At 41.2% G+C, this 26,346-nt stretch overlaps 1 protein-coding gene across 1 annotated transcript in view; it reads left to right on the top strand.

Moving 5' to 3' along the window:
- The window catches only part of TCOF1 (treacle ribosome biogenesis factor 1), an 86,160-nt gene that overhangs the window by 48,419 nt on the left and 11,395 nt on the right, over positions 1-26,346 (top strand). Inside the window, exons 11-22 of the mRNA XM_044659860.1 lie at positions 1,703-1,930; positions 3,524-3,754; positions 4,112-4,354; positions 4,441-4,626; positions 6,875-7,018; positions 7,940-8,098; positions 8,214-8,423; positions 10,995-11,147; positions 17,706-17,949; positions 18,350-18,477; positions 21,493-21,661; positions 22,595-22,677. Of these exons, the coding sequence (XP_044515795.1) occupies positions 1,703-1,930; positions 3,524-3,754; positions 4,112-4,354; positions 4,441-4,626; positions 6,875-7,018; positions 7,940-8,098; positions 8,214-8,423; positions 10,995-11,147; positions 17,706-17,949; positions 18,350-18,477; positions 21,493-21,661; positions 22,595-22,677 (2,178 nt within the window). The remainder of the gene's footprint in view (positions 1-1,702; positions 1,931-3,523; positions 3,755-4,111; positions 4,355-4,440; positions 4,627-6,874; positions 7,019-7,939; positions 8,099-8,213; positions 8,424-10,994; positions 11,148-17,705; positions 17,950-18,349; positions 18,478-21,492; positions 21,662-22,594; positions 22,678-26,346) is intronic.

The following is a 26,346-nucleotide window of genomic DNA, read 5'->3' as shown; positions in this document are numbered from 1 at the left end:
ATGCCTGTGTGGGGCTGAGACTTTACAATGGACACAAAGGGTTAAGATCCAGCCAAGGACTGAGCCACCTAGGTAAAGTCTTTGGCCTAAGGGGAGAAACCATTGGGACCAAAGGGATACTCTATACCTGATGGGATTAGCCCTCCCCACCTAAACTACTTTAAGGTCTGTTGTTAGTCTGAGACAGTGAAGTTGGACTTTCCCCTCAGAGAGAAACTCATGTGACCTGGCCAAACTTGAGGCTTTCACCTTCCTGCTAACTAAATTGGAGGTCATCAAATCTCACTATGCCTCAAGTTTAGGGACTTTTAGATTCCACATTGACATCCCTTTGGATTCCCAGCCAAAAAGCCATTCTGAACTCAAATTTAGTGCTCGTCATGACGTCCTTTTCCAAAGCCCGTCCAACTGGAAGATTCTCACCTCATTCTGGGCAAGAGGCCATCTCCTTGACACCTTTTGACCTTTGGAATGGCTTCAGAGTTTGCATGTGCACCCCTCTCTATCCCTAATATCTTTTCTCTATTCATTATCTTAATTCAATCAGAGGTGAAGGAAATTGCAACTTACCCTCTGATTGAATGAAGTTGCAATTTAATTTGATCAGAGAGTGGGGCATTTCAAACTTACTATCAAGTCTCTCCCTTTTTAAAATCCACTTAATCTTGAGGTGCCAAAGTAAAGGCTATAGGCTAGTATTAATTTTCACATTGGAAAAGAGGATGGTTTAAAGAAGAAATAATTTAGTTTTGGACATGGTATATTTAAGATATCTACCAGGGGGTAGCAAGGTGGCTCTGTGGGTAGAGTGCCAAGGCCTGATCTCAGAACAACGGGGGTGGGTAAATGTGGCCCAGACACTTGCTAACTGTGTGACCCTGGGCAAGTCGCTTAAACCCAGTTGCTTAGCCCTTGCCACGCCTCTGTCTTAGAATTGATACTAAGATAGATCTTCAGATGAGGATCTCTTCTCCACTAGGGCAAAAATCTACCTTGACAGTCTCATAGATGGGGATCACAAAATTATCTTCTAGGAAACAAGCAAACATACCTTCATATTTACTGCTGAAAACCAAAGCTTTTGTTAAGTTCTTGAATTTTTAATATGGCAGGGAGGGGAAAGTGTAACCATATCAGTTTGTTTCTATTCTCTCATTCCTAAAAGCTTCTAGAAACTGAATCCACTTGCCCTTGATTTTCAGTTGTCTGCATTTAGAATTAATTTTCTTTTCCTTCTTTTCCTCCCTGGTTTGTAATACGGGTAATTAATTCTTTCCTTTTTTTCCCTTCTACACCCCTTCCCCTTTTTAAAAAACCCTTACCTTCCATCTTAGAATCAGTACCATATATTAGTTTCAAAGCAGAAGAGTGGTAAGGGCTAGACAATTGGGGTTAAGAGATTTACCCAGGGTCATATAGCTAGGAAATGTCTGAGGCCAAATTTGAATCCAGGACCTCTTATATCCAGATGTGTCTGTCTGTACACTGAGTCACCTAACTACCCACTCCCCACTTTCTTTTCTAACAAGATAATGCTTTCTTTTTGGTTTTTTTTTTTTTTCTTTTTCCTTCCCTGGGAAAATACAGTAAATCAATAATGACACTGGATTGGGGCTGGGGGAGGGGCACAAAAGTGAGATGATTTCATCTTTGGCTAGGAATCCCCTAATATTTCTGTTCTGTTTTCTCTTTGTGATCTCAGGTAAAGCCAGTGGTGAAAGCTCTCCAAATCAATGCCTCCCCACAGAAATTGACCCCACTCACCCCCATATCCACTAAGGGTATTCAGGGGAGAGTGTCTACTCCAGCTCCATGGAAATCAGGGATAGTGTCCCTCCAGACCAAAGCACCAGGGCCTGGGAGGGCAGCAGAGACTTCTGGAAGCAGTGAGGAATCAGAGAGTGAAGAGATCCCAGTATCCCAGGGACAGGTGAGACCTGGAGAGGATCATGGGTTATGTTTAGAACTGGAAGAGTATTGTTCCTTCCTTTTACAGATAAGGAAACAGAGATTAGTTTATCCTCCATGCCCATCTCTGTCCAGGGACCTTCTGACCTACACTAATTACCTTCTGGCAGATCACTTGAACTTGGTAATTTTGAACCACAGTAATGCTAAAGTCAGTCTAATGTATGCACTGAGTTAGCCACCAATAAGGAAAGATCCTGGAATGGGAGGAAGGCATGAGGGAGGAAACCAGGCTGCCTACGGAAGAGCTAACAGGCCCAATTCTCTCTTTTTTTAATGATTTTTTTCACCCATTATAATTTGATCATTCTTATTTCTCATTTAAATTTTCATTTCTAAATTCTCTCCTTCCTACTACCCTTCCCCCCATCCACTGAGAAGGCAAGAAATATGATATACTTTATACAAATGAAATTATACAAAATATTTCCACATTAGCCACCTTGCCAAAAAAAAAAATATGCTTCAGCATCTACTCAGAGTCTATCATTTCTCTCTCAGAAGGTAGAAGCAGGTCAAATCTTCCTTGGGCATCACAAGTCGGATATGACCCATGAATCCTACTACACTTCCATCACCCCCAAAAAAGAAAAAAAAAATCACTCTGGCAGCTATACAAAGAATGGATAGGAAACAAGATATTCAAGGCCAGTAGACTAATTAGGAGGTATAGTCAAGGGGAGAATTGATGAGAACTTGAACTAAGGTGGTAATCCTATAAGTAAGAGTATTTGCACCAAAAAAATGTTATATAAATATTATAGGTCTTGACAACTAATTGTATTTGTCTAGTGAGAGAGTGATGAGTCAAGGAAGACTTTGAGGTCTTGAACCTGGGTAACTGAAAGGGTTGTGGTACCCTGGACAGTAATAGGGAAATTTGGAAGAGGGGTAGATTTTGAGAAAGATAATGAGATCATTTATAGACCTGTTGAGTTTGAAATGCCTATAAGACATACAATTGGAAATTTCCAATAAGCAGTTTAGTGATGCAGTTCTGGCCTAGAGCTCAGGAAAGAAATCTGACTGAATATTCAGATGTGACAGTGTACATTGAGATTCAGATTAAAGCCATAGATGCAGATAAGTTATAAAGAGAGAAGAGGACCAACCTTGGGTACAACCATAGTCTTGGGGTACATCCATAGTAAGGAGATATAACATGAATGATAATCTAGTAAAGGATCACCAGTAGGTAGAGAACCAAGAAAGAACAGTGTCATCTGAACGGCAAAAGGAAGGAGTGTCAGATGCTACTAAGAGGTCAAGAAGATGAAGATTGAGGTACAACCATGAGATTGGACAATTACTAGATCTTGAGTGACCAGTTTCATTTGAATGACAAGGTTGGAAAACCAGATTGGTTGGGTTTGAGGAGTGAGAGAGAGGGGAGAGGTCCTAGACTGCTGCTTTCTTTTCACTTTGGCTCTGCATCTGTGGTTTCTGTTAAGTTCTCATCAATTTGCTTTCCAGTAACACAGGCAGCTTTGATTCTTGGATCAGAGTTCTTTATTTTTGTTTTTCACTTTTCTTATTTTCTTTGTTGTAATTTTAGGCAAATCCCACATTGAAAGCCCCCCAGATTGATACCCCTCCAGGGAAAGGGGCCCCTGTTACTCCTGTTCCCACTAAGTGCTCTCAGGGAAGAGTGTCCACTCCAGCTCCCTGGAAATCAGGGACTCTGACCACCCAGCCCAAAGCACCAGGGCCTGGGAGGCCAGCAGAGACTTCTGGAAGCAGTGATGAATCAGAGAGTGAGGAGGAGATCCTAGCAACCCAGGGAAAGGTGAGACTTTCAGAGGATCATTGGGTCATGTTTAGATCAGGAAAGGATTGTCAAGATAAATTAGGGAAATTCCCAGGCTTGCAGATGAGGAAATAGCAGTTGATTATACTCTAAACCCAGGTCCAGATAGATTCCGGACTTCTGAAATCTGAGGCATAAAAGGGATGAATCAATAGTCTTAGGAACAGAAGCTTTCTGACTTGGGTGGGTTATGCTTTCATTGGTGTTTGGTCCAACTTCTTTTGGCCCTAAGAGCTTTTCATCAGTTTGATTTTTGATTAGCATGGGACTGAGATAACCTTGGTTCTTGGATTAGAATCCTTGATTCCTTTATTTTTTCTGTGGTCTTAGGCAAAGCTGGCAGTGAAAACTCCCCAAGCTAACACTTCCTCCAGAAAAGGAGCCTCCACCTCCACAGTCTCTACCCAGGGTTCACAAAGGAAAGCATTTACTCCATCCCCTTTGAAATCAGGGATTGCATCCCTCCAGAGCAAAGGAGAGGTTCAAGTCAAGAAAGCGTGGCTTGGGAGACAAGAAGAGAATCTAGAGAGCAGTGAGAACTCAGAGTCAGAAGGCAGCATCCCAGGACCTGAGGGCCAGGTGTGTCACTTGTGTGTACTTGTCCTCATCAGTCTCTGGAAGGCAAACTTCTCTTCCAACTTACAGTGCTTCCTCTTGGGTTTTAGGAAAAGCCTGCAGTTAAGACTTCTCCAGGTTTGGGGGGAGAGAAAGGGACCACTGCATCAGCTGCTGAGAAGTCAGCGATTACAATTCAGGCCACAAAGGTGGATTCTGGCAGCTCAGAAGAGAGCTCCTGCAGCAGTGATGAGTCAGAGAGTGATGACGTGGTGATCCCTGTGTCCCAGAAACAGGTGAGGACAGAGAAAAGGAAGTATCAGTCATGCTCCCACCTGCTGGTTGCAGAGGCCATGGCAGATTGGCCTTGTCCTGCACATCAGTCTTTAGGCAAAACATCCATAAGGCAGTTAGTATGATGCTTACCCTCCATTCTCATCTTCCCTCCTTTGTCACAATATATATCCATTTTCTCTATGGCTAGGCTCTTAAATCTTCAGAATAAGTCACTTGGTACACTGGAAAGAACACTGGTTTGGGGGGTAGTGGATCCAATTCCAGTACTACCTAAGGGTTAAAAATTAAAGGTTGTACTAAATGTATAAAAATGTGGTTGCCAAAATATATTACTCAAGGCAGGATGACTTTTTATGGTAGTTTATTTACAAAAGGAGAAAGAGTGGAAGTAGGGAAATAAGAGAGTAGATAAATACTCCAGCCCTTCTGAACCAGGCAGGGCTTCAGAAGTCAAGTTCGAAGGCAAACAGAGGAAACTTCACAGGAAGTTTCCCACTTTTAAAAACCATTCCTTTCATCACTTCCTGTGCCTTCCTTCCACTTTACATGAACCAATTGCAGCTTTAGCTTTGCTTAGGATTGTCTAGGGGGCAGTCAGTGGTTTTCTGATTCATCACCCCTATTATAGCACACGTTGGTCACAGACCTCCCCATACTTAAGGATAAGTGGGCTGTATACCCTTCTGGTGATTAAATCTAAAAGTGGGAGAGGGGAGAGTTAATCCCATCTTCACAGAAGCAAAAATTAAATTGTGTGCTCATGGAATTAAAGGTTAGAAGTAAAAATCATCTCTGTTTCCATGTCCCCTTCTAAATGTTTTCAACTTGGCATTTATCAGTTGTTTGTTGTTATTACTATGTAATGATAGTCAGTGTATGTGTTCTTTCAGTTCTTTTCTTCATTCTGCATTATTTGAAGTCTCTGGGGGCAGCTAAGTGGCTCAGTGGATAAAGAGCCTAGTCTGGAATCAGGAAGACCTGTGTTAAAATTTGGTCTCATAACATTTCCTTGCTATGTGACCTTGGACAAGTCACTTAACCTTATTTGCCTAACCCTTGCCCTTTTGTCCTAGAGTTGTTATTTATAGCTTACCAGCAGTTACAAAATATTGTTTTATGGGTGAGGACCTGAAAGGGAAGTTGAAGACTACAGGGAAAATGGATGGAAGGGTTTGTTAACTTGGAAATAACCCAAACTACCAAAGTTGTCAGAAAAACCACTCTTTAATCAGGAATAGGGATAAAGTTCAAATATTTAATCACCACACAGAGTCAAATGTCAAATATCATACAAAACCAAAGGCCCTGGGACTCTGGGAACCACATCCCTGGGAGAAGGCACCACACTAGATGCTCTCGAAGAGGAAAGGAATCTGCTAGTCTTTATATCTTCTGGGTAATTAGGCACAGGAAGCTTACAGAAACTAATTACAAACAGGTTCATAAACCTCTTTGCAACCAGCTTTGGGGGGGGGGGTGTAGTCTCAAATAGCAGACTACAACAAATCAAAGGCTAGGGTCAAACTCGGTAGCTGGGTTCCTGAGAGAACTTTAACATAACAGAAGTTCAAACCAAAACAGGTGTGCCTGGTCCTGGGTTTCTCAAAGGGCAAGGATAAATTTAGGCATTCAAAAATGCATAGACAGGTTTAAAGATTAAGAGAGAAAGAACATAAGGAGAGAAGAAAGACACAGAGACAAGGTTTCTGCAGCATGGCATTCAGTCTGTTGTTCCTCTGATGGAATTGAGGGAGCAAGCTATAGGTAAACCCAATTTTTATTGCAGATTCAAGGAATGGGGAATGGGAGGTAGTTAATTAAACATATGACATGGTAGAGAATTTAACATTGGCTCTGTTAGCAACCACAAGATCAAAGAGGTGGTGGTTAAGACAATGTAGAAGTCACCCAGAGGTTGATTTGACTTTTGGACTCCCGGGAGCAGTCAGAATACCATCAGATTAGAGTTCTACTTTATGACATGTATCAATAAATCAATCATGTGAATTATAAGAATTATATCCATAAGTCTATTGCATGAGTATATTGCTTACAAGAGTCAGCTTTTGAATGTATCTTTAATACTTTCATGATTAGTTCATACCTGGAACCCTACATTACTAGGACAAAAAGTAAGAGTTTAAAAAGGCATCTTAAAGCCATCAGACAAAGCAGTATTTATATTGAAAGTTAAGTAGATTTCTTCACATCTTTTTTAGTCCATTTTATTTTATTTTTAAATTATAGGTGAAACCACCTGTCATATCCCCCCAAGACCAAGGTGCTGATAAGGCAGTGATGGTCCCCCTCACCATGGTAGAGGAGACATCGTCAGAGAGCAGCGAGGATGCAGAGAGTGAAGAAACTGAAATCCTAACTTCTATGGGGCAGGTGTGTATAGTACCTGTACTCCTAGCCATGAAGGAATAGATGACAAAATATTAAGTGTGTCTACTATATGCCAGGTTTCAAGTGCCAAAACAAAAATAAAATCTTATAACCCTTGAGGAATTTATATTCCACAGACAGAGAAATATGCATATATTCAAAATAAGTATGAGGTAATAGTTTTTCTGGGAAGAAAAAAGCACCAGCAAGAACATAAAAAGTATCACAGAGAAAGTGGCATTTGATCATTTTTTAATTTTTTTTAACATGGCTTATATGGAAATATGTTTTGCATGATTTCACTTGTATAATTAATCATATTGCTTGCCTTCTCAGTGGGTGAGGAAGGGGAGAGAGGAAGATAATTTGGTACTCAGATTTCTTTTTAAAAGAATATGATAGAAAAATAATAAAAGTTTTTTAAAAGAAAGTGCTTGAGTAGAGCTTTGGACTAATGGAGTCCACACTCAGGGCACAGACAGACTTCCTCCTCCTTCATTCCAACCTGGAATTCCCAGCTCCAGCTCCTTCCTGCTAGGTACTTCCTAATCAATACATAATAAATACCTAATCTAATCTTCCTCACAACAGAGGAGACTAGGGAGATTAAGGAATGGAAGTGAGAAGGGAGTGCATTCCAGCCTTGGAGACAGCATGGAGCTGGAGCATTGGGCTCAAGGATCAGCAAGAAGCTAGTTTGACTGAAGGGTAGGGCACACGAAGAGCAGTGCTGTGTTATAAGCTGAGAAGTAGGTTGTGGAGCCAGGTTGCAAAGGGCTTTAAATATGAAACAGGAGTTTATATTGATCCTAAAGATAACAGAGAGCCACCGAGGTTTGTTGACCTCCTACACTCACATTCCAGATGGATCACATACTCCAAGGGGTTCTTTTTTTTGTTTCTTTTTTTTTTACCATATTTAAGGTGAAAACTGTAACAAGAACTCCCCAGGTCAGTGCAGCCTCAGGACAATCTGTGTCTTCCTCGATGGAACCTGAGAGGCCTACAAGGCCAGAAGAGTGTTCCGAAAGCAGTGAGGAGGAATCCGACAGTGAAGATGAGATCATAGTGTGTCAGGGGCAGGTGCGTCACCTATCCTATCCTTGCCCTCCTTAAGTCCTTTTCCTAGCAGGTCTAATTCACAGGGGGCTCCTCACACTACATGCCTTTCCTTTAAATTGTTTTCTTGTGGTTTCAGGTTAAGCCTGCAGTGAAAACTTCTGGGGTCTCTGCAGCCTCAGCAGAAAAGAAAGGGCCCATACTAGCCTCTGGGAAATCTTCAACTCCATCCCCCCAAACCCAGGCAAGGCTTCAGGCCAAGGATACTAGGACTGAAATATCAGAGGAGAGTTCTGACATGAGTGATGAGTCTGAGAGCGAAGTGGAGATTCCCGTGTCCCAGCAACAGGTGAGGCTTAAGTTAGGGCTAGCCATAGCTACACCTCTCTAGAAGCAGGTTCTAAATGCATAGCACTCTACCCTCCTCCAGAATCTGAGGCTCTGAGGGCTAGCGTGGACCAGAGAACCAAAACAGACTAAGCCCTTCTTTTTATAGTTAACAATTATAGGAACTGACATTTGTACTATACTTAACATTTGTAGGGTGCTTCACACACAAGGTCTCATTTGAGGTTTTTTGGGGGGTTGTTCATTTGTTTCGGTTGTGTCTGACTCTGACTCTATACAGGGTTTTCTTGGCAGAGATACTTGAGTAGTTTGCCATTTCCTTCTCCACTCATTTGACACATGAGGAAACTGAGGCAAACAGGGTTAAGTGACTTTCCCAGGGTCACACGGCTATTATGTGTTTAAGGTCAAATTTGAGCTCATAAAGATTAGTCTTCCCAACTCCAGGCCCAGCATGCCACCTAGCTTCCCCTCATTTGAGCCCCAGAGATTAAATACCATTCCCAGGGTCACACGGCTAGTGAGTATCAGAGGCTAGATTGACCCTAGGTCCTCTGACCCCAGAGCATTTGTTTTTTCTACTTTGCCTCCTGTCTGGAAAGGATTTCTCCAAGATTTCACAGCTGGTCAGTAGCATTGTTAATATCAGAAATGGAACTTTGAACCCAGAACTCCTGATCCTTAGGCTTCTGGTGCCATTTCCCTCTAGTCCTCCATAAAATGATCTGCCCCTTCAACAGCTGGAGGTTTGAACCTGAGTCAGGTAAGAGAGGAAAGGAAATAGGATTTGTTAATTATTTAAAACAGATAATTTAAAAAAATAGTTTACACATATATACACTTCTAGTTGTGTTTTTTATAATAGGTTTGCTTTTTTTTTGGAGGTTTTCTATTCATATATAGAAGGGGATTGTATAAGACTATACACAGGTTTGCAGCTTGCTTATTTGTTGACCATTAACTCCCACTCCAAAGAGAGAAAGACTTTATTGTCCTTTTTCCCCCCTCCTCTCTTGACCTTTCCTATGTAAATTACATGCAGTTCTTGTTATTCTAATCTTTAACTACATAGTTTTAGTTAACCTATCTCTACTTTGGTTCTGCTTGCTTAACTCCAAAGATTTTTCTAAATCCTGCATTTACAGCCTGTTCTACAAAGGCAGGATTGAACCTGCTGCCAGCACTTGTTTCCTCCTGGGCTAGGGGTAATGATCCTTGGCTTTATCTGACTCTGTTTCTGCAACTTTCACCCAAACACACAAACACACTCTTGGCTCATGGTTATTCTCCAACCCTGTCATCTTTTCTGCATCCTGCCTCTCCCTGTGAAGAGGAATGTATATCTAGTTAATCCTTACTGACACTGCTTTGGAGTCTCTGACAGGATGTTCTAGCCTGGAAAGTCTTTGCACATGGACAGTTTTGGGTTTGGGGGTTTGTTTGTCTGTTTTTTTTTCCTATTTAAAAATACACTGGAGGACTAGCTAGGTGGCTCTGTGGACAGAGTGCCAGGCCTGGAGACAGGATTCAAATCCAGCCTCAGATACTTCCCAGCTATGTGACCATGGGATAGTCACTTAACCCCCATGACCTAGTCCTTTCTGCTCTTCTACCTTAGAACTGATACTTAGTATTGACTCTAAGACAGAAGGTAAGGGTTTTTTGCAAAGCAAGGGAAAGACCTCTAGTATGTTATGTGGTTGGAAGATTTTGGACCCTCATGTGCAAGAATTACCCTACTTAAAGCCTGGATGGGCTGTGAAATGCTACACTGGTGCAAGTTCAATCAACCCTAGTGAAATCCTTGAGCTACAAAATGTTCAATGGAGTATGTGGAAGAGGCAGTTGCTTCTATCTCCACAGGATCTGGGTTGCTATAAGATGCCCGTGGATTCCTGTAGTTTCTCTCTAGAGGGACAATTGAACCTCCTTCCCTTTCTATCTTCTTTCATGAGTATCAGGTTGGAAATAGGAAAAGAACTCTGCCCTGGAAGTCAGAAAAAAGACTTGAGCTTCTAGTCCAGGACTTGCCACTGATTCCCTGGTATGGAATCTTGGCTGAGGTCCTTCATTCTCCTGTGCTTTACTCAGAAGAGGGACAGAGTCTAGACCAGTGGTGACAAACCTTTTAGAGGGGCGGGTGATGTCCTCAGGCACAAGTGGAGAGAGGGAGAGGAACAGCCATCCTTCTGGCTTTCTAGTAACAAACTCTGTGCTGGGGTGACAGAGCACATGCCCACAGACAGGGTTCTGAGTGCCCCCTCTGGCACAAGTGCCATAGGCTTGCCACCACAGGCCTAGCCCTATAATTTCACTCTTGTGCTGTAGGAAATTCCTCTATCTATGCAGATCATTGTCGTCTTGGCATCTTGCCTGGCCTAAATATGATTGTGTTGTAGTTTTCAAACTTGAAGGATGAAACAAGCCCAATCATAAGAGATGATTTGTATAAAAATATTCTGAAAAGACACTCGTATTAAATCATCATCATTCATTTTCATTGAGCTCTTTGGGCAGATGCCACATTACTGATGGTAACTTCTTTGTCCTTGCCTCATTCTCATTGTCCCAGGTTTCAATAAGGAAGAAGGATGAGAAAGCTGTTGCTGCTAAGAACAATGTGGGGAAAGTGTCTCCCACATCTCCAGGCAAACAGTTGGCTTTACCTGGTGCTACCAGGGGCCAGAAATCAGAGAGCAGCAGTGAGCAACTGTCACCTGCCCAGGTAGGGTCCTGGGGCCCTAGGGGCTTCCTCTTTCCCTCGGTCCAAAGTCACATGATGGTGCTTGTGGCTGGGCTACAAGGGGACACACTACTTTACAAACATTAATTAAGCATCTGCTATGTGCAGAGCACTCTACTAAGTGTGTAGGAAGACAGTTTTTTATTGTATTTTATTGTTTTAAGACATTTGTTTAATAAGATATAATCCCTATTCTCATGGATCTTATAGTCTAGCATTGGAATAAAACACAAATAGAATTATAATTATCAGCCTAGACCCTAGACTACTTGGATAGTTTTCCCTTGCATTAGAAATATCCCTTTGCAGGTCTGCGAGGTAGCACAATGAATAGAACACCAGACCTAGAGTCAGGAAGACCTAGGTTCAATTCTGGCCTCAGAAACTTCTTAGCTGTGTGACCCTGGGCAAGTCACTTAAATCCAATTGCCTAACCTTTACAGCTATTCTGTTTTAGAATCAATACTTAGTGTTGATAGTAAGGATAAAAAAATAAAAGAAAGAAAGAAAATAAGTATCCCTTTGGCACTAGGAGGTTTACACCTACACTAGGAAGGTAGATTTTTGCCTTATTAATCTTGCCACCCTACTCTTTGTCCTTCCAACTTGTCCACATTCATTCTTAGAAAGCCCCTCATTATTTTGAAACCCTATAGGTACATTTGGAAGGAGAATTTAGGGCAGTTGGAAGGGGGGAGGGTTCAAAGGGAAAGATTCTCTTATGACCAGGGTTCGTAACCTTTTGTGTGGTATCCCTTCTTAGAATAATTCAAAATAATTGAAGGAAATACTAAATTTCAGCTAGAGGTGAAAGAAAATAAATATGTAATTTTTTACCTATCCAAGTTCATAGACTCCCTGAAATCTTTCTATAGATCCCTTGGGAGTTTTTATATACCAAGTTAAGAACCCCTCATCTAAGGAAAATCCAGTCCTTTCTCTCCCATCCCACTTTCCTAGATGACATGGAATTCAGTTCTCTGTCAGGTACTTGTTGTTCAACATTTTTATGCCCTAATCCTGAGGGAAGCAACTTAATAGGGACCTGTGCTACTTAGCCCAGCCTGGCATCATTCCGTCATCATAACCTGTTTTCTTTCAGCACTGGCACTTGGGGAAGGTTCATCACCCCAAACACTTCCCTCAATCCATAAGAGAAGGTTAGGGAGGACTCTCCAGAGACTCAGCCTGCCCCTGTCCTTTCTCTTTGTCAAGAAAAATGGACGCTCTTTGACAGTGGTCCAAGTTCACCCAAAGGCTTCATCAGGAATGGAACCTGTTAGATAAGCCATAGTCACAGAACTGAGTCCTAGACCTAATCCTGAGTTACCATATCTGTGTGTCACTGAATTGATGCTTCTGTGATATGTCACAGCTATAGGGGCCAGTGTCATAGTTACTCATACTGGGGGACTCTCAACACTACTTTATGGGCAGTGTATGTAATTGCTTCCTGGAGGGTTCTGGCAGCTAGGCTTGTGTAGTGGATGTGATTTTGCATAGCCTGTACATGGATATATTTGTTTTTTCAATCCCTGTGCTCTTCAGCCACCCAGTAAGTATTTATTATGCTCCTACTCTGTGCCCAGCGCTTTGCTAGGCATTAGGGATAGAAATTCAGTGAAAGAAACAATTCCTACTTGCAAAGAGCTCACCATTATAAGAGAAGAGACAACAAGAGAAGATGTGTGTGTATTTGCATGTAAGACTATCCAGAACAAATACCAAGTATTTTTGCACAATAGTTTAAGAGGGAGGACACAGTTAAAGAATTAAGGAAAGGCTTCATGTAGGAGGAGGTATTTTCACTCATGGTTATGTTGTTTATCTCTAAGACTTCTATTTTTGTACTCTTGGTTATCTTTATTTTTTTTTAAACCCTTACCTTCCATCTTAGAATTAATACCATGTATTGGTTCCAAGCCAGAAGAGTGGTAAGGGCTAGGAAATGGAGGTTAAGTGACTTGCCCAGGGTCACACAGCTAGGAAGTGTCTAAGGTCAAATGTGAACCCAGGACCTCCTATCTCTAGGTCTGGCTCTCAACCCACTCAGCCACCCAGCTGCCTCCTAGTTACCTTCTTTAGTGAAATGGAATTTTGACTGCAATGATTGAATTTAGCAGATCATTCAGCTGATTGACTTGAGGCCACAATTCTACATTTTGAGGCCAAGGATACTTGTCACATGGGTTATTGCTTCTCACTAGACAACTCACATTTTACTGGTTTGCAGGCTAGTTTGGGCTAGAGAACACCAATGTGGTTCACTTTATATAGAAATGGAAAGTGAGGCCCAAAGAAAAAAATGGCTAGCCTAAAGCCACACAGCTAGTCAGTGATGGAGCTGAGAATAGAAACTCAGTCTTCTGTTTCCCTTGAGGATTTGGTTGGTTGGTTTTTTTCCCCACTGCACCAGCTGCCTTTTTTTGGCTTTCAGCTATTTAGCTCAAGAAGTTTTTAAGAAACTCCCTCTTCGGAACAGTATCTGAACAGATAATAAATGGGAACTTGTTCTCATCATGGGGATTTAAAGGAGCACCCTATTAAACTAGAATTGCTTAGGGGCAGTTGGGTGGCGCCATGATGCATAGTGCCAGGCCTAGAGTCATTTTCCTGAGTTCATCTTCCTGAGTTCAAATTAGACCTCACTTACTGTGTGATCCTGGGCAAGTCATTTGACTCTGGTTGCCTCAGTTCTTCCTTTGTTTAAAAAAAAATTATACCTGCTTGGTGCAATAGAAAAAGCCTTGTTTTGGAGGCTAGTTTCAGACTGGGGCTCCCATTTAATAACTTACATGATCTTTGGCAGGTGATAGAACCACTCAGGTCTCTATTTCCTTATCTGTAAAATAGCATCTTAATGTCTTTTAAATACCTCTTCCAGATCTAAGACTTTCATTCTATAAATTAATAGATTTGGAGCAAAATGAAATAACATTATCTATGGAATCAAATTAATTAACATGTAGACCTTAGAACATTCTATAAACTGAGATACTGTAAGAGAGAGCCCTGGGCCTAGAGTTGAGGAAAACCTGAGTTCAGCTATGTCCTCAAATATTTGCTAGTTGTGTGTGATCCTAGGCAAGCCACTTAAATTGCTCTATGCCTCCGTTTCCTCATTTATAAAATGGTGGAAACAATAGCATTTACCTGAAAATAAAATGAAATAATGTTTGCAAAGCATTTTGCAAATCTTAAAGCACTGTGTAAGTGGTGGTCCTTTTTATTATGTTTGAAGATTCTAGTCTGTCAAAAAATTTTTTTAGTTTTTAAAATTAGACATTTAAAATTTAGACATTTTAATAAAATTAAACATTCCCTCCGAGGTTATTGCCTAGAATTGTCTAGAATTAGACAGTGGATTCAGGAAGACTTCAGCTTATTCATTAGGGTTTTAATATCATCAGGTTCCAGCCCATTATTTACACATAATGACAACAGCTAATATTGACATAGTGCCATAGTGTTATCATCACCTATTTCCATTACTTTATAGAGGCATGATTCTTTGCATTTTTTAATAAATAATTCAATAGTCTTAGGAAGGAGATTCTTTTCTGGCTTGTAGAATGCTAACATGGGCACCTCAAGAGCTGGGTTTTTTCTCATATCCTTCATTGGGCTAACAGAAAACGTGGCACAATGGAAAGATTGATGAATTGCAATGCAGAGGACTTGGGTCTTGATCCTAGTCCTGCTGCTAATCAGGTCTCTGACCCTTTTCAGTTCTTCGGGCTATTTTTCCTCATGTGTAAATGGTCAAACAAGATAATATTTGTGAAGTGCTTAAAAATTCTTAAAGGCACTATATGTCAATATTAGCTGTTGTCATTATGTGTAAATAATTGATGGGAAGCTGGTGATAGCCCATTAGGTGGGAATATGTCTGATTTTTGTGATTTCTTCTTCCTTGACCTCAGACCTCCTTTTTGTATTGTTAATCATTATACTTAGCCTGCTCTTGCATGCCATAATTACCCTTTCCTAAGTGGCTAGGAGGGTCTGTTCTATGCTTACCTGCTCAGGGACGGCCCCATGGCCCTTAGGGCCTTAGAGAAGGACAACCCAGTCATTCATGCCAGATGGAAGAGAAGACCCTTTTCACAACTAAAGCAGGACTGCAGGAAGCATGTCTCAGGAATCCATTTCCAGTTCCTGAGTGAACTGGTCTTTGCCCCTTATCAGCCATTAAGCCCTGCCTGCATTCATTTTCATGACTGAGCCCAAGCCTAAAGGGTTTGGACTCCAAGAAAAGCTAAAGTCTCCTCTCCTTCCTCCCCGCCATGTCCGCACTGCAAGGAGGATGCTTTCTGCCCAGGGTGCTTAGTGTCCCGTCCCTTTGTTTTTTGTCCATCTGTCAGTGTTCCCTGTGACCCAGGCTCCCCACTGCTCTAAACCCCAACTCTTCCACAGTGCCCAAGGTCTAAAAGAGGCCAGATCCATGGGGGCAGACATCCACGCACTACCTCTTGGGCCGCTTTAGCCCTGTTGTATAAGCCTATTCCAGGAGGGTGGGGCTTGCCTTCGCGGTCCTTGTCCTTACAGCCTTTGGCCACAAGGGGGTGCCGGAGAGACACAGAAAGGGAAGTGTTCCCCCACCCCCAAGCCATGCTCAGATTTCCTTCTTCACTATCTCTGGCTCTGCTTTGTAGCTTGGTTTTGTAACTAGATGCTCAGGACACACAGGGGGCTGGAATTTCCTGTGGCTGGGTCTAGGACTGGGCTGGCCCAAGTACATCCCTTTGTGGAGTTCAGGGTGGATGGCGATGGAAAGCCTGGTTAGGGGAATACCTGGCTTTGAGCTACCCTGGATTCGAGCCAGCCAGCCTGGGGGGGCCAAATGATTTCCTTCCCTGAACATTCCAAGACCCCGTGGTTCTTTAAAAGGGTCGTTGTGAACAAAGTTCTTTGTAACCTTAGCAAAGCCCTTAATATAGATTGGCCCCTCTCATTGATTACACAACAATCCTGCTGGTTTAATGCTGCTGTTATCCCCATTTTATGGAGGAGGATCCCAGCTCAGGAAGGGTGAGTGGGTCCCCCAGCTAGTAAGTGGATGAATGAACCCTCCAGATTCTGCTTGATTTATAAGGTACAGAGGCAGTTTTATAAAATGCTGCCCTGTCTGGAAGTCAGAACTACTGTATTGTCATTAATTATTATCAGGCATCGCTACTTCTCTTTATTCCCAATAAATAAACTATGTCTCTATCTTCATATAGAGGAATTTTTTTTGAGCCAATATTTGAAAGAACTGTTACCTTTCTTTTAACTTTATATCTTTATTTCTCTTCAAAGACCCATGACTTTGCAGGGGTAAGAAGAACATAGATATGAGACAACAGCATAGGTAGGTCATCAGCATCACTGGCAAGAACTCCCAGACTGAAGAGATCATATTGGAGTGAGACTTTTAGCTATATAGAATGCCAGAAGAAACCTCAGAGTTCATCAGGTCCAACTCATACCTAAAAGGGAAACCCCCCTCAAAATAATATCCCTGATAGTCATTTGTTCTCAAAAATTTCCTTTCTTGAAGAGCTCATTACTTCACCTTCCACACTTCTCCTTTTAGACAGTCCTGTGTTAGAAAAGGGCTGTTTTTGCCTTTTTAAAAAAATTTATAGCATGTGGCATGGCACCTGGCACACAATAGACACTCAGGAAATGCTTGTTGACTTAGGAAGTTTTTCCTTTTTTTTTTTTTTTTTGTTTTTTTTTTTGTTTTTTTTTTGTTTTGTTTTGTTTTGTTTTTTTTGTTCAGTCATTTCCCATTGTGTCTGACTCTTTATGACCCCATTTGGGGTTTACTTGGCAAAGATACTTTGCCATTTCCTTCTCCAGCTTATTTTACAGAGGAGGAAATTGAGACCAACAAGGTCACATAGCTCCAAAGTGTTAGAGGCCAGATTTGAACTCCGGTCTTCCTGACTCCAGGGCAGGCTCTCTATACATTGCACCACCTAGCTTCCTTATTTACATTAATCCAAAATCTACTTCTCTGCCACTTTTACCCACTTTGGGTTAATCCCTTTTCTACTAGATAGCCCTTCCTATATTTGAAAATTGTGGGCATAGCCATACTTTGCCTTCCTGTAAGTATTTTATCAGAACTTTATGATATAGTTTCCAGTTTTCCTCACTATCTTGGTGGCCCTTCTCTGGGCATGATTCAGCTAGTGAAAGTCCTTTTAAAAATATGGCGCTGAGAACTAGATATATTGCTTCCATAGAAGAATGAATAGACAGACAGATACATAGATAGAAATAAAAGTAAGTTCTGAGTAAAGTCCAACCAGAGCAGGGCACAATAGGATGGAGAACTATTCCCTCATTCATTCCGGACACCGGGCTTCTAACATTGCCCAACACAAAATTAGGTATTTATGACTGCCAAGTGACAGCATTGGTTCCTGATGAGTTTGTAGCCTCTAGACTCCCTCATAGTCATAGTCTAGCCACACCACTGACCCCTCTCACCATCAAAAACCTTTAACCATTGAGGCGAGGGGGACTTTTTTGTTTTTGTTTTTAAAGGTGATTAAAACCCCTCTGATTTTTGTCGACCCCAACCGTAGTCCAGCTGGAAAGGCTGCTGTCCCCATGAAAGCCAGGACAGACTCAAGGAACAGACAAGTATCAGAGAGCAGGGAGCAAAGCTCCTCCGAGAGTGGGGATAAGGATGTGATCCCTGACACCCAGTACCTGAATCTTCCCAGTAAGACCCCCATCTCCTACATATGCCGGGGGCCACTGAGGTCAAACATTAGGCTCCCTCTCGGCTATAGGTGGGATGGGTGGGGGTTGCAGAGTCCTAAGAGCTACACTTTAGTTGGGGGTGTGGGGGTATCCTGCCCTTGGCTTTAGGGTGCCTCTCTTGAAAGAGCATTGGCTAGGAACCTATCACTATTAAGGGCATGAAGAGACTCCCTGGGGCAGCTGCTTAGGGTACCTTTGGGTAAATGCTTCTGATGGCATGAGCAAGCAGCATTTTTGAAACAAGGATACTTTTGGCACATTTCCAAGAGTCCCCCTTCTTATATTCTTATGTATGTGGATGAATGGTGCAGAGGGGACACAAGAACTTTGTTCTCCTTGCAGAACAGATGGGGGACATGGCATAGACCTTGCTCATTCTATCTCACATTTAACCCAGTCTTGCTCACTCTTCCCTATTCCAGCAGTAAAGAATGCCGTGATGAAAGCGTCCCAACTCTACCAAAGGGCAGGCTCTACACCCAGCACCAGCAAGCGTGAGGAGTCTAGTAGTGACTCTGCCTCTGAGCATCAGGGACCAGGAACCTCCCAGGTACCTGGAAAATGGCCCAGCGCGAGCAAATTTCAAGCAAGACTTGTAGTTTCTTGGCTTTCATATGAACTGCCCTCTGAGTGACAGGGTGATATAATAGAGAATCTAGGCTTAAGGAGCAGGTGGGTGGCTCAGTTGATAAGAGCACCAGGCCTGGAGTCAGAAGGTCCTGGGTCCAAATCTGGCCTCAGGCACTTCCTAGCAGTGTGACTCTGATCAAGTCACTTAACCCCCATTGCCTAAACCTTAAGGTTAAAAAAAAACAAAAAAACAACACCACTCTTCTTTCCCTCCTAAAATGCATCAATTCTGGTGTAGGTATGATCTGACCAGGGCAGAGAACAGCAAAACTATCCCCTTTCTCATTCTGGAAACTGCTGCTATTTTTCTTTTCTTTTTTTAAACCCTCACCTTCTGTCTTAGAATCGATACTAAATATTAGTTCCAAGGCAGAAGAAGCAGTAAAGGCAGGGGGGTGAAGTGATTTGCCCAGGATCACACGATATTTATAGTTTAAATAGCAAAAATATATAATTGTAATATATAACTATTTAATAAACCAAAATAGGTAAATTAATATAGATAAAATTGTCATCTGTAGTGCACAGAGTGTCTACACTACACTACAGTGAATGTTTCATCCTCATACTTCTCTATATGCATCTGCATGCTTGCCATCACTGGGCTAGGCAATGGGGGGGGTTAAGTGACTTGCCCAGGGTCACAAATCTGGAAAGAGTCTGAGGCCAGAATTGAACCTAGGACCTCCTGTCTCTAAGCTTGGCTCTCAATCCATTTAGCTACCCAGCTGCCCCCTCCCTATCCTTTTCTAAAAACAAACAACCCTTATCTTCTATTTTAGAATAATACTGCCTATTAGGTCCAAGGCAGAAGAGTGGTTAAGGGCTAGACCATTCAGGTTAAGTGATTCACCCAAGGTGACACAGGAAGTATTTGAGGTCAAATTTGAACCCAAGATCTCCCTTCTTCAGGTCTGGCTTTCTATCCACTGAGCCACCCAGCTGCCCCTTCCCTTATCCTTTTCAAAGGATTTTTTCTTTCATTATCTTATTAGATCCTCCATAGAATACTCTCTGAGCTCACATACACACACACACACACACACACACGCACGCGCACTATAATCTGAGATTTCCTTCTTTTCTGAATTCATCCTTTGGTATGGCCACCTCATCCCCCACCCCCAAAGCACTGTAAGAGTGCATTCTTTCTCTGCTTCTCCAAGGCTGCTGACACCCCTTGTCTGTACTCCTCAGGGCCTCCTCCCTACCCCTTCTTCGGAGTCCTGGGCATCTTGGTTCAGCCAATTAAGAATTTAGTTATTTCCATATAAAATCACTTTATTTGAGGATAAATGAAATGAAGTAATATTTACAATATAAAGTTACAGAGCACAGAACCATCGAGCGACAGCACAGGGCTTTTGTCATATCTGTCAGTTAGAGTGGCATCTCTGTCACTTTCCAATGATATCCATCTGTGTTACCCCAAGACCCTTTCTTATTTCATGTAAGTACAGAAAGTGCAGTCATGTAGAACAAATCACACATTGGTGAAAAATAGATGATCTGCCAAAAAGCAGAAAGGCTTCTCAGAGCTCTGAAATCACCATCAGTCCATGTCTTAGTCACAGTCATTTCAATCTCTCTTGGTTATCTGATATATTGTCCTCCTGATTTTGCTTTCTTTCCAGGGCTCAGCATCAGTTTATATAGGTATCCCCAAGATTCTTGGAATTCTTTCTAGTTGTCATTTCTTATAACACAAAGAATATTCCATCCATGTGAGGAGATGAGATGTTCAGTTGTTTTTCAGTCATATCTGATTCTTTATGACCCCATTTGAGATTTTCTTGGCAAAGATACTGGAGTGGTTTGCCATGTCCTTCTCCAACTCAGTTTTCCAGATGAGGAAACTAAGACAAACAGGGTTGAGTGACTTGCCTAGGATCACACAGCTAGTAAGTGTCTGGGGCCATATTCGAACTAGGAAAGATGAATTGTAATCACTGTGCTACCTAGCTGGCCCTGCCACCTAGCTATCCCCATTCATATTTGATTCACATGTCAAGGCAATTCATTTCACCATTCCCCCAATCAACAGCAATTCACTTTCTCCTTGTTCTTTTGCTATGACAAAAAATATTGATATAGAATGATGCAGGTATACTTCAGAGATAGCTATATTCGTGTAAATTAATATAGATAGATAAATAAAGTCTTTGACCTCCTTGAGCTATATACTTAGTACTACTAATTTTGGGGCAGAAGAAATAGCATTTTTTAACTCATTGTCTAGAATTCAGTTCCACCAATGGTACTTTAGTATACCAGTCTAATCCTAGCTCAGCCAGTATTTACTATTGCTGTCTTTTTTCTTTGTCAGTAGGATTGCTGTGAGGAAAAACTCTTGGTTCTTTTCATTTGCATTTCTCATTATTAATGATTCTAGCATTCTTTCAAATGCATGTTGATAGGTTACATTCTTTAACTTCCTATTCATATCCTTTGACCAGATCTCTGTCAGACAGTGGCTCTTATTCTTATGTTTAGATATCTTAGATATCCATCTTCTCAAAGGTATCTACTACATAAAGTTTTCCTCCCATTTAATTGCTTCTCTTCAAACCTAGCTGTCTTGATTTTGCTCATACAAAAGGTTTTTTCAATTTGATATAGCTATTGCATGATTCTCCAAATTTGTCATATTCCTTATGATGTACTAATTTTCTATGCCATTAATGTGCCACAGTTAGTACAGCAATTCCTCAGACATTGGATCCATACTTTGGTTCTAGCAGAGTTAAGTTAAACCAAAAAAAGCAGCAAACATTGATTGAAAAGATGTGGGAGGATAGACCTAGAGGCATGAACAGAGTCTATATTAGACTAGAATTTGAATTTGCTGAATTTGGACAGGTACTAAGTATCAATGGGGAGGCAAGACATGAAGTTACTATTTCTCCTTCCTTCTCCCACTCCCCTTGTCCCACAGACCACTTGTGTCAAGAGCAAAACAGCTAGGCGAGACAAGAAATCTAAGCTTCCTGGCGGAATCCAAGCCACACCTGTTCAGGACAGGTCTTTAACAACCACCAGCAACAGTTCAAGAAATGAGAAAGAAGACCCAGATGCAGTGAGAGCAAAGCAGACACAAAATCTGGGTAAGGACACCAAAAGAAAAATGGCTCTGTGCCTAAATCACTTTGCCTTGCTAGCATGCGGAAAGCAGCCTCCTGTGTGGCAGCCAAAGGCAACAATCTCTGGAGGGAGATTGACTGTTCTAAGGCAAGAAGAATTACAATATAGAAGGAAGAATAGGATCTTCTCTGGCTCTGTTTCATGTCAAGTGAAGGGTTGAGCAGTCATCATTGGCTCCTCATAGGATTCAAGGCTAGACGGGATCTTGGAGGTAAGAGTCTGACTCCTTTGTTTTGCAGATGAGGAAAGTTGAGGCCTAAAAGAAATTCAATTCCATGCCCAAAGTAACCCAATGGATTACTGGCAAAACCTGGGCCATAGCTCATGTCGTCTGACTCAATAGTCAGCATTCTTCTCCCTATGCCTGTTAAGGGCCTTTCCATCTTACTAGTCTATAGTTCTTTTGGTGTATGCAGTCTGTGCTGCACACAGATCTCTAATGAATAACCATTACGGTTATTCTGAGCAGCAACATAAGAGAGCCCAGACCCATCTACAGATGAAGGCAACAACAGCCCTAGATAACAGGGGAGTTCAAGGCAAGCCACAGAGGACTGGAAGTCTGCTGATACAAGAGATGCCTCTTAGCAGCATTAGGTTATTTCTGGGCTCTGAAAGTTTGAGGAAATCTACCTGGAATGAAAACATATTGAGAGATTTGAAGACAAGCAGGGGAATGTAAGCTACTGGTTTAGTCCCACTGACTAGAGAATCCAGTGAAGGTGGGGGGATGAATGAAAGGTAGACAGAAAATGAGCAAGGAATTTCAGGAGAACTGTTCAAGAAACCCATGTATGATAAGGAAGGGTCACATCCTTTGAGCCACTTAGAGAATTCTTCTGTGCCAAATCTTATAGAACCTACAGGTTTCATAGGCTCATGTGCTTCTCCTGCAGGTCTGTCTCCCAAGGACAAAGCTCCAACGAAGACAGAGAACCCGGAGGATTCTAGCGAAGATGAAATAATAGAACCTTCCCAGGTAGATTTGGGGGGACAGGAAGGAAGTTGTTCTATGCCTCTAGATAACACTATTAACTTTATTATTATTATTTTAAGCTCTGCTTTCTGTCTTAATAACAACTCAGACAAGAAGACAGAAGGGCGAGGGCCAGGCAAACAGGGCTAAATGACTTGCCCAGGATCACACAAGTATTTGGGCCCAGTTCTCCTGACTCCACATTTGGTCCTGTATCCACTAGGCCACCCAACTGCCCCCTATTAACTCTTATCATTAAAGATAGAACATGTAGAATGTATAGAGAGCTCTCCTTAGAATCAACAAGACTCAAATTCCAGTCTAACTCTGATACATACTAGCTGTGTAACCCTGGACAAGGCAATTAATCTCTCAGGCATCCGAGGATCATGGAGTGCATGGAGATGCCAAGGAAGAGTACAAAGTAAAGAGACAGAGGATATGGGTTCAGATACCACCTCTGAAGTTTACTAGCTGGATGATCTTGGGAAATTGGCTTTGTTTCCCTGGGCCTATTTCTTCATCCATAAAATGAAGGCAATGGACTATCACCTCTGAGGCCCCTTCCAGCCCTAGGTCTGTGATTCTGTCATCTGTATTGATAAAAGAAGTTCACTCTGATAATGACAGCATGCTTTATCAAACACGTTTCAGTCTTAATTTCACTTCATTTATTTAATTGGAGAGAATATATACTGAACAGTTAACCCTATAGTATTATAGCCAAGATTTGAATTAGTATCCCACCTCTTTTCAGACCCACATATAACTCCTTTTTTTTAAAACCCTTACATTCTGTCTTAGAATCGATATTGTGTATTGGTTCCAAGACAAAAGAAGGGTAAAAGCTAGACAACTGAGGTTATGTGACTTACCTAGGGGTCCCATAGCTAGGAAGTGTCTAAGGCCACATTTGAACACAGGATTTCCCATCTCTGGACCTAGCTCTCAATCCACTGAGCCACCTCGCTGCCCCCTGGCTTTTTTTAAATTGCCTTTTCAATTGATATTTTTTATATTTCTCACTTTTTTTTCTTTCTATTTTTTTTAATTGAAGAATTTTACTTAATTACTTTAGAATATTTTCCCATGGTTACATGATTCATGTTCTTTCCCTCCCCTCCTCAACCTCCCCCCAGCCAATAAGTAATTCCACTGGGTTTTACATGTGTCATTGATCAAAGACCTATTTCCATATTATTAATATTTGCATTAGGGTGACACTTAGAGTCTACATCCCAATCATGTCCCCATCAACCCATGTGATCAAGTAGTTGTTTTTCTTCTGTGTTTCTACTCCCACAGTTCTTTCTCTGGATGTGGATAGTGTTCTTTATCATAAGTCTCTCAGAATTGTCCTGGGTCATTGCATCGCTGCTAGTACAGAAGTCCGTTACATTCGATTGTGCCACAGTGTATCAGTCTCTGTGTACAATGTTCTCCTGGTTCTGCTCCTTTCACTCTGCATCACTTCCTGGAGGTTGTTCCAGTTCACATGGAATTCCTCTAGTTCATTATTCCTTTGAGCACAACAGTATTCCATCACCAACAGATACCACAATTTGTTCGGCCATTCCCTAATCTAAGGGCATCCCCTCATTTTCCAGTTTTTTTGTCACCACAGAGAGCACGGCTATAAATATTTTTGTACAAGTCTTTTTCCTTATTATCTCTTTGGGGTATAAACCCAGCAGTGGTATGACTGGATCAAAAGGCAGGTAGTCTTTTAAAGCCCTTTGAGCATAGTTCCAGATTGCCTTACAGAATGATTGTATCAATTCACAATTCCACCAGCAATGTCCATTAATGTCCCAATTTTGCTACAACCCCTCCAACATTTCCTTTGCTGTCATTTTAGCCAATCTGCTAGGTACCATGTCTCAGAGTTGTTTTGATTTGCATTTCTCTAATTATAAGAGATTTAGAACACTTTTTCATGTGCTTATTGATAGTTTTGATTTCTTTATCTGAAAATTGCCTGTTCATGTCCCTTGCCCATTTATCAATTGGGGAATGGCTTGATTTTTTGTACAGTTGATTTAGCTCCTTAAAAATCTGAGTAATTAAACCTTTGTCAGAGGTTTTTGTTATACAGATTTTTTCCCAATTTATTACCTTCTAATTTTTATTGCATTGGTTTTATTTGTACAACAACTTTTTAAATTTAATGTAATCAAAATTATTTATTTTACATTTTGTAATATTTTCTAACTCTTGGTTGGTCTTAAAATCTTTCCTTTCCCATAGATCTGAAAGGTAAACTATTCTATGTTCACCTGATTTACTTATACTTTCCTTCTAAATATTCAGATCATTCACCCATTCTGAATTTATCTTGGTGTAGGGTGTGAATTGTTGATCTAAACCTAATCTCTCCCATATTGTTTTCCAAGTTTTTTTCTTTTTAAACCCTTACCTTCCATCTTAGAATCAATACTGTGTATTTGTTCTAAGGCAGAAGAGTGATAAGACTAGGCAATGGAGGTTAAATGACTTGCCCACAGTCACACAGCTAGGAAGTATCTGAGACCAGATTTGAACCTAGCACCTCCCATCTCTAGGCCTGGCTCTCAGGCCACTGAGCCACCCAGCTGCCCCCAATATGTCACTTTTCAATAATCTCCTACCTCCAGTGGGTTTTCTCCCTTCAAGAAAAAAAAAGTTAATTAAAATTAGTTGTTCATAATGTTTGTGACTGATAACATCGATAGATTTTTACACTTGTAGTTTGCCATTTCTTAATGAGAAGGAAGGAAGGAAGAAAATATGCTGTCAGTTATGTATGTGAAGCCAACACTGGTCATTGTTTTCTACCTAAAATCATTTGTATTGGTAGTGTTGTCTTCTATCATTGGCATAGTGGTAGCCATTGTGATAATTGTTTTTTTTTTGGTTCTGCTTCCCTTGCTCTACATCTTTTCAAAAGATCTTTGTGGTTTTCCAAAGTTTCTCTGAATTCTTCATATTCATTCAATCCATTTATCATCATCATTATTGTTATTTAATCTTATAATACAGTTTTGTTCCTTTAATATTATGTTCAGTGTGTTCAGTCTTCTGCCATTCAGTGATCACATTTGCTTCTAGTTTTTTGCTTTTTTCAAATAGTGCTGCTACAAATATTTCAAAACATACTGACCCTTTCTGCTTTGACTTCCTTGAGGTATTAAGCCCAGGAATGAGATTGTTGAATTATAGGTTGTGATAATTTTAGTAACTTTTCTTACATAATTCCAAATTGCTTTTACAGAACTGTTGGATGGAATCCACATGCATTTTTTCCCATAACCCCTCCAGTATTAACTCTTTCTCTGTTCTACCTTCTTTCCTATTTTGCTTCAGAGGAAGTAATACCTCAATGTTGTTTATTTTATTGCATTTTTCTTACTGTTAGTGATTTGGAATATTTTTCATATGGCTGTTGAAAGTTTGAATATCATTTTTTGAAAATTCTTGTTATACTTTGTTAGGGGATGGGTGTTGTTTTTATCCTGGACCTCCCCATCTCACCCAGGCCAGAAGTGTAGCCACCATCCTACCTCTGATCCACTCAGAAGCTTTACCTGGCTCCATTTCTTTTTTTTTTTTTTTTTTTTTTTTTTAACATTTATTAATATTCATTTTTGACATGGTTACATGATTCATGCTCCACCTTTCCCCTTCAACCCCCCC

The sequence above is a fragment of the Gracilinanus agilis genome, chromosome 2 (genome assembly GCF_016433145.1).
Source record: "Gracilinanus agilis isolate LMUSP501 chromosome 2, AgileGrace, whole genome shotgun sequence".
NCBI lineage: Eukaryota > Metazoa > Chordata > Mammalia > Didelphimorphia > Didelphidae > Gracilinanus > Gracilinanus agilis.
This window is presented reverse-complemented; position numbering and strand designations above follow the sequence as displayed.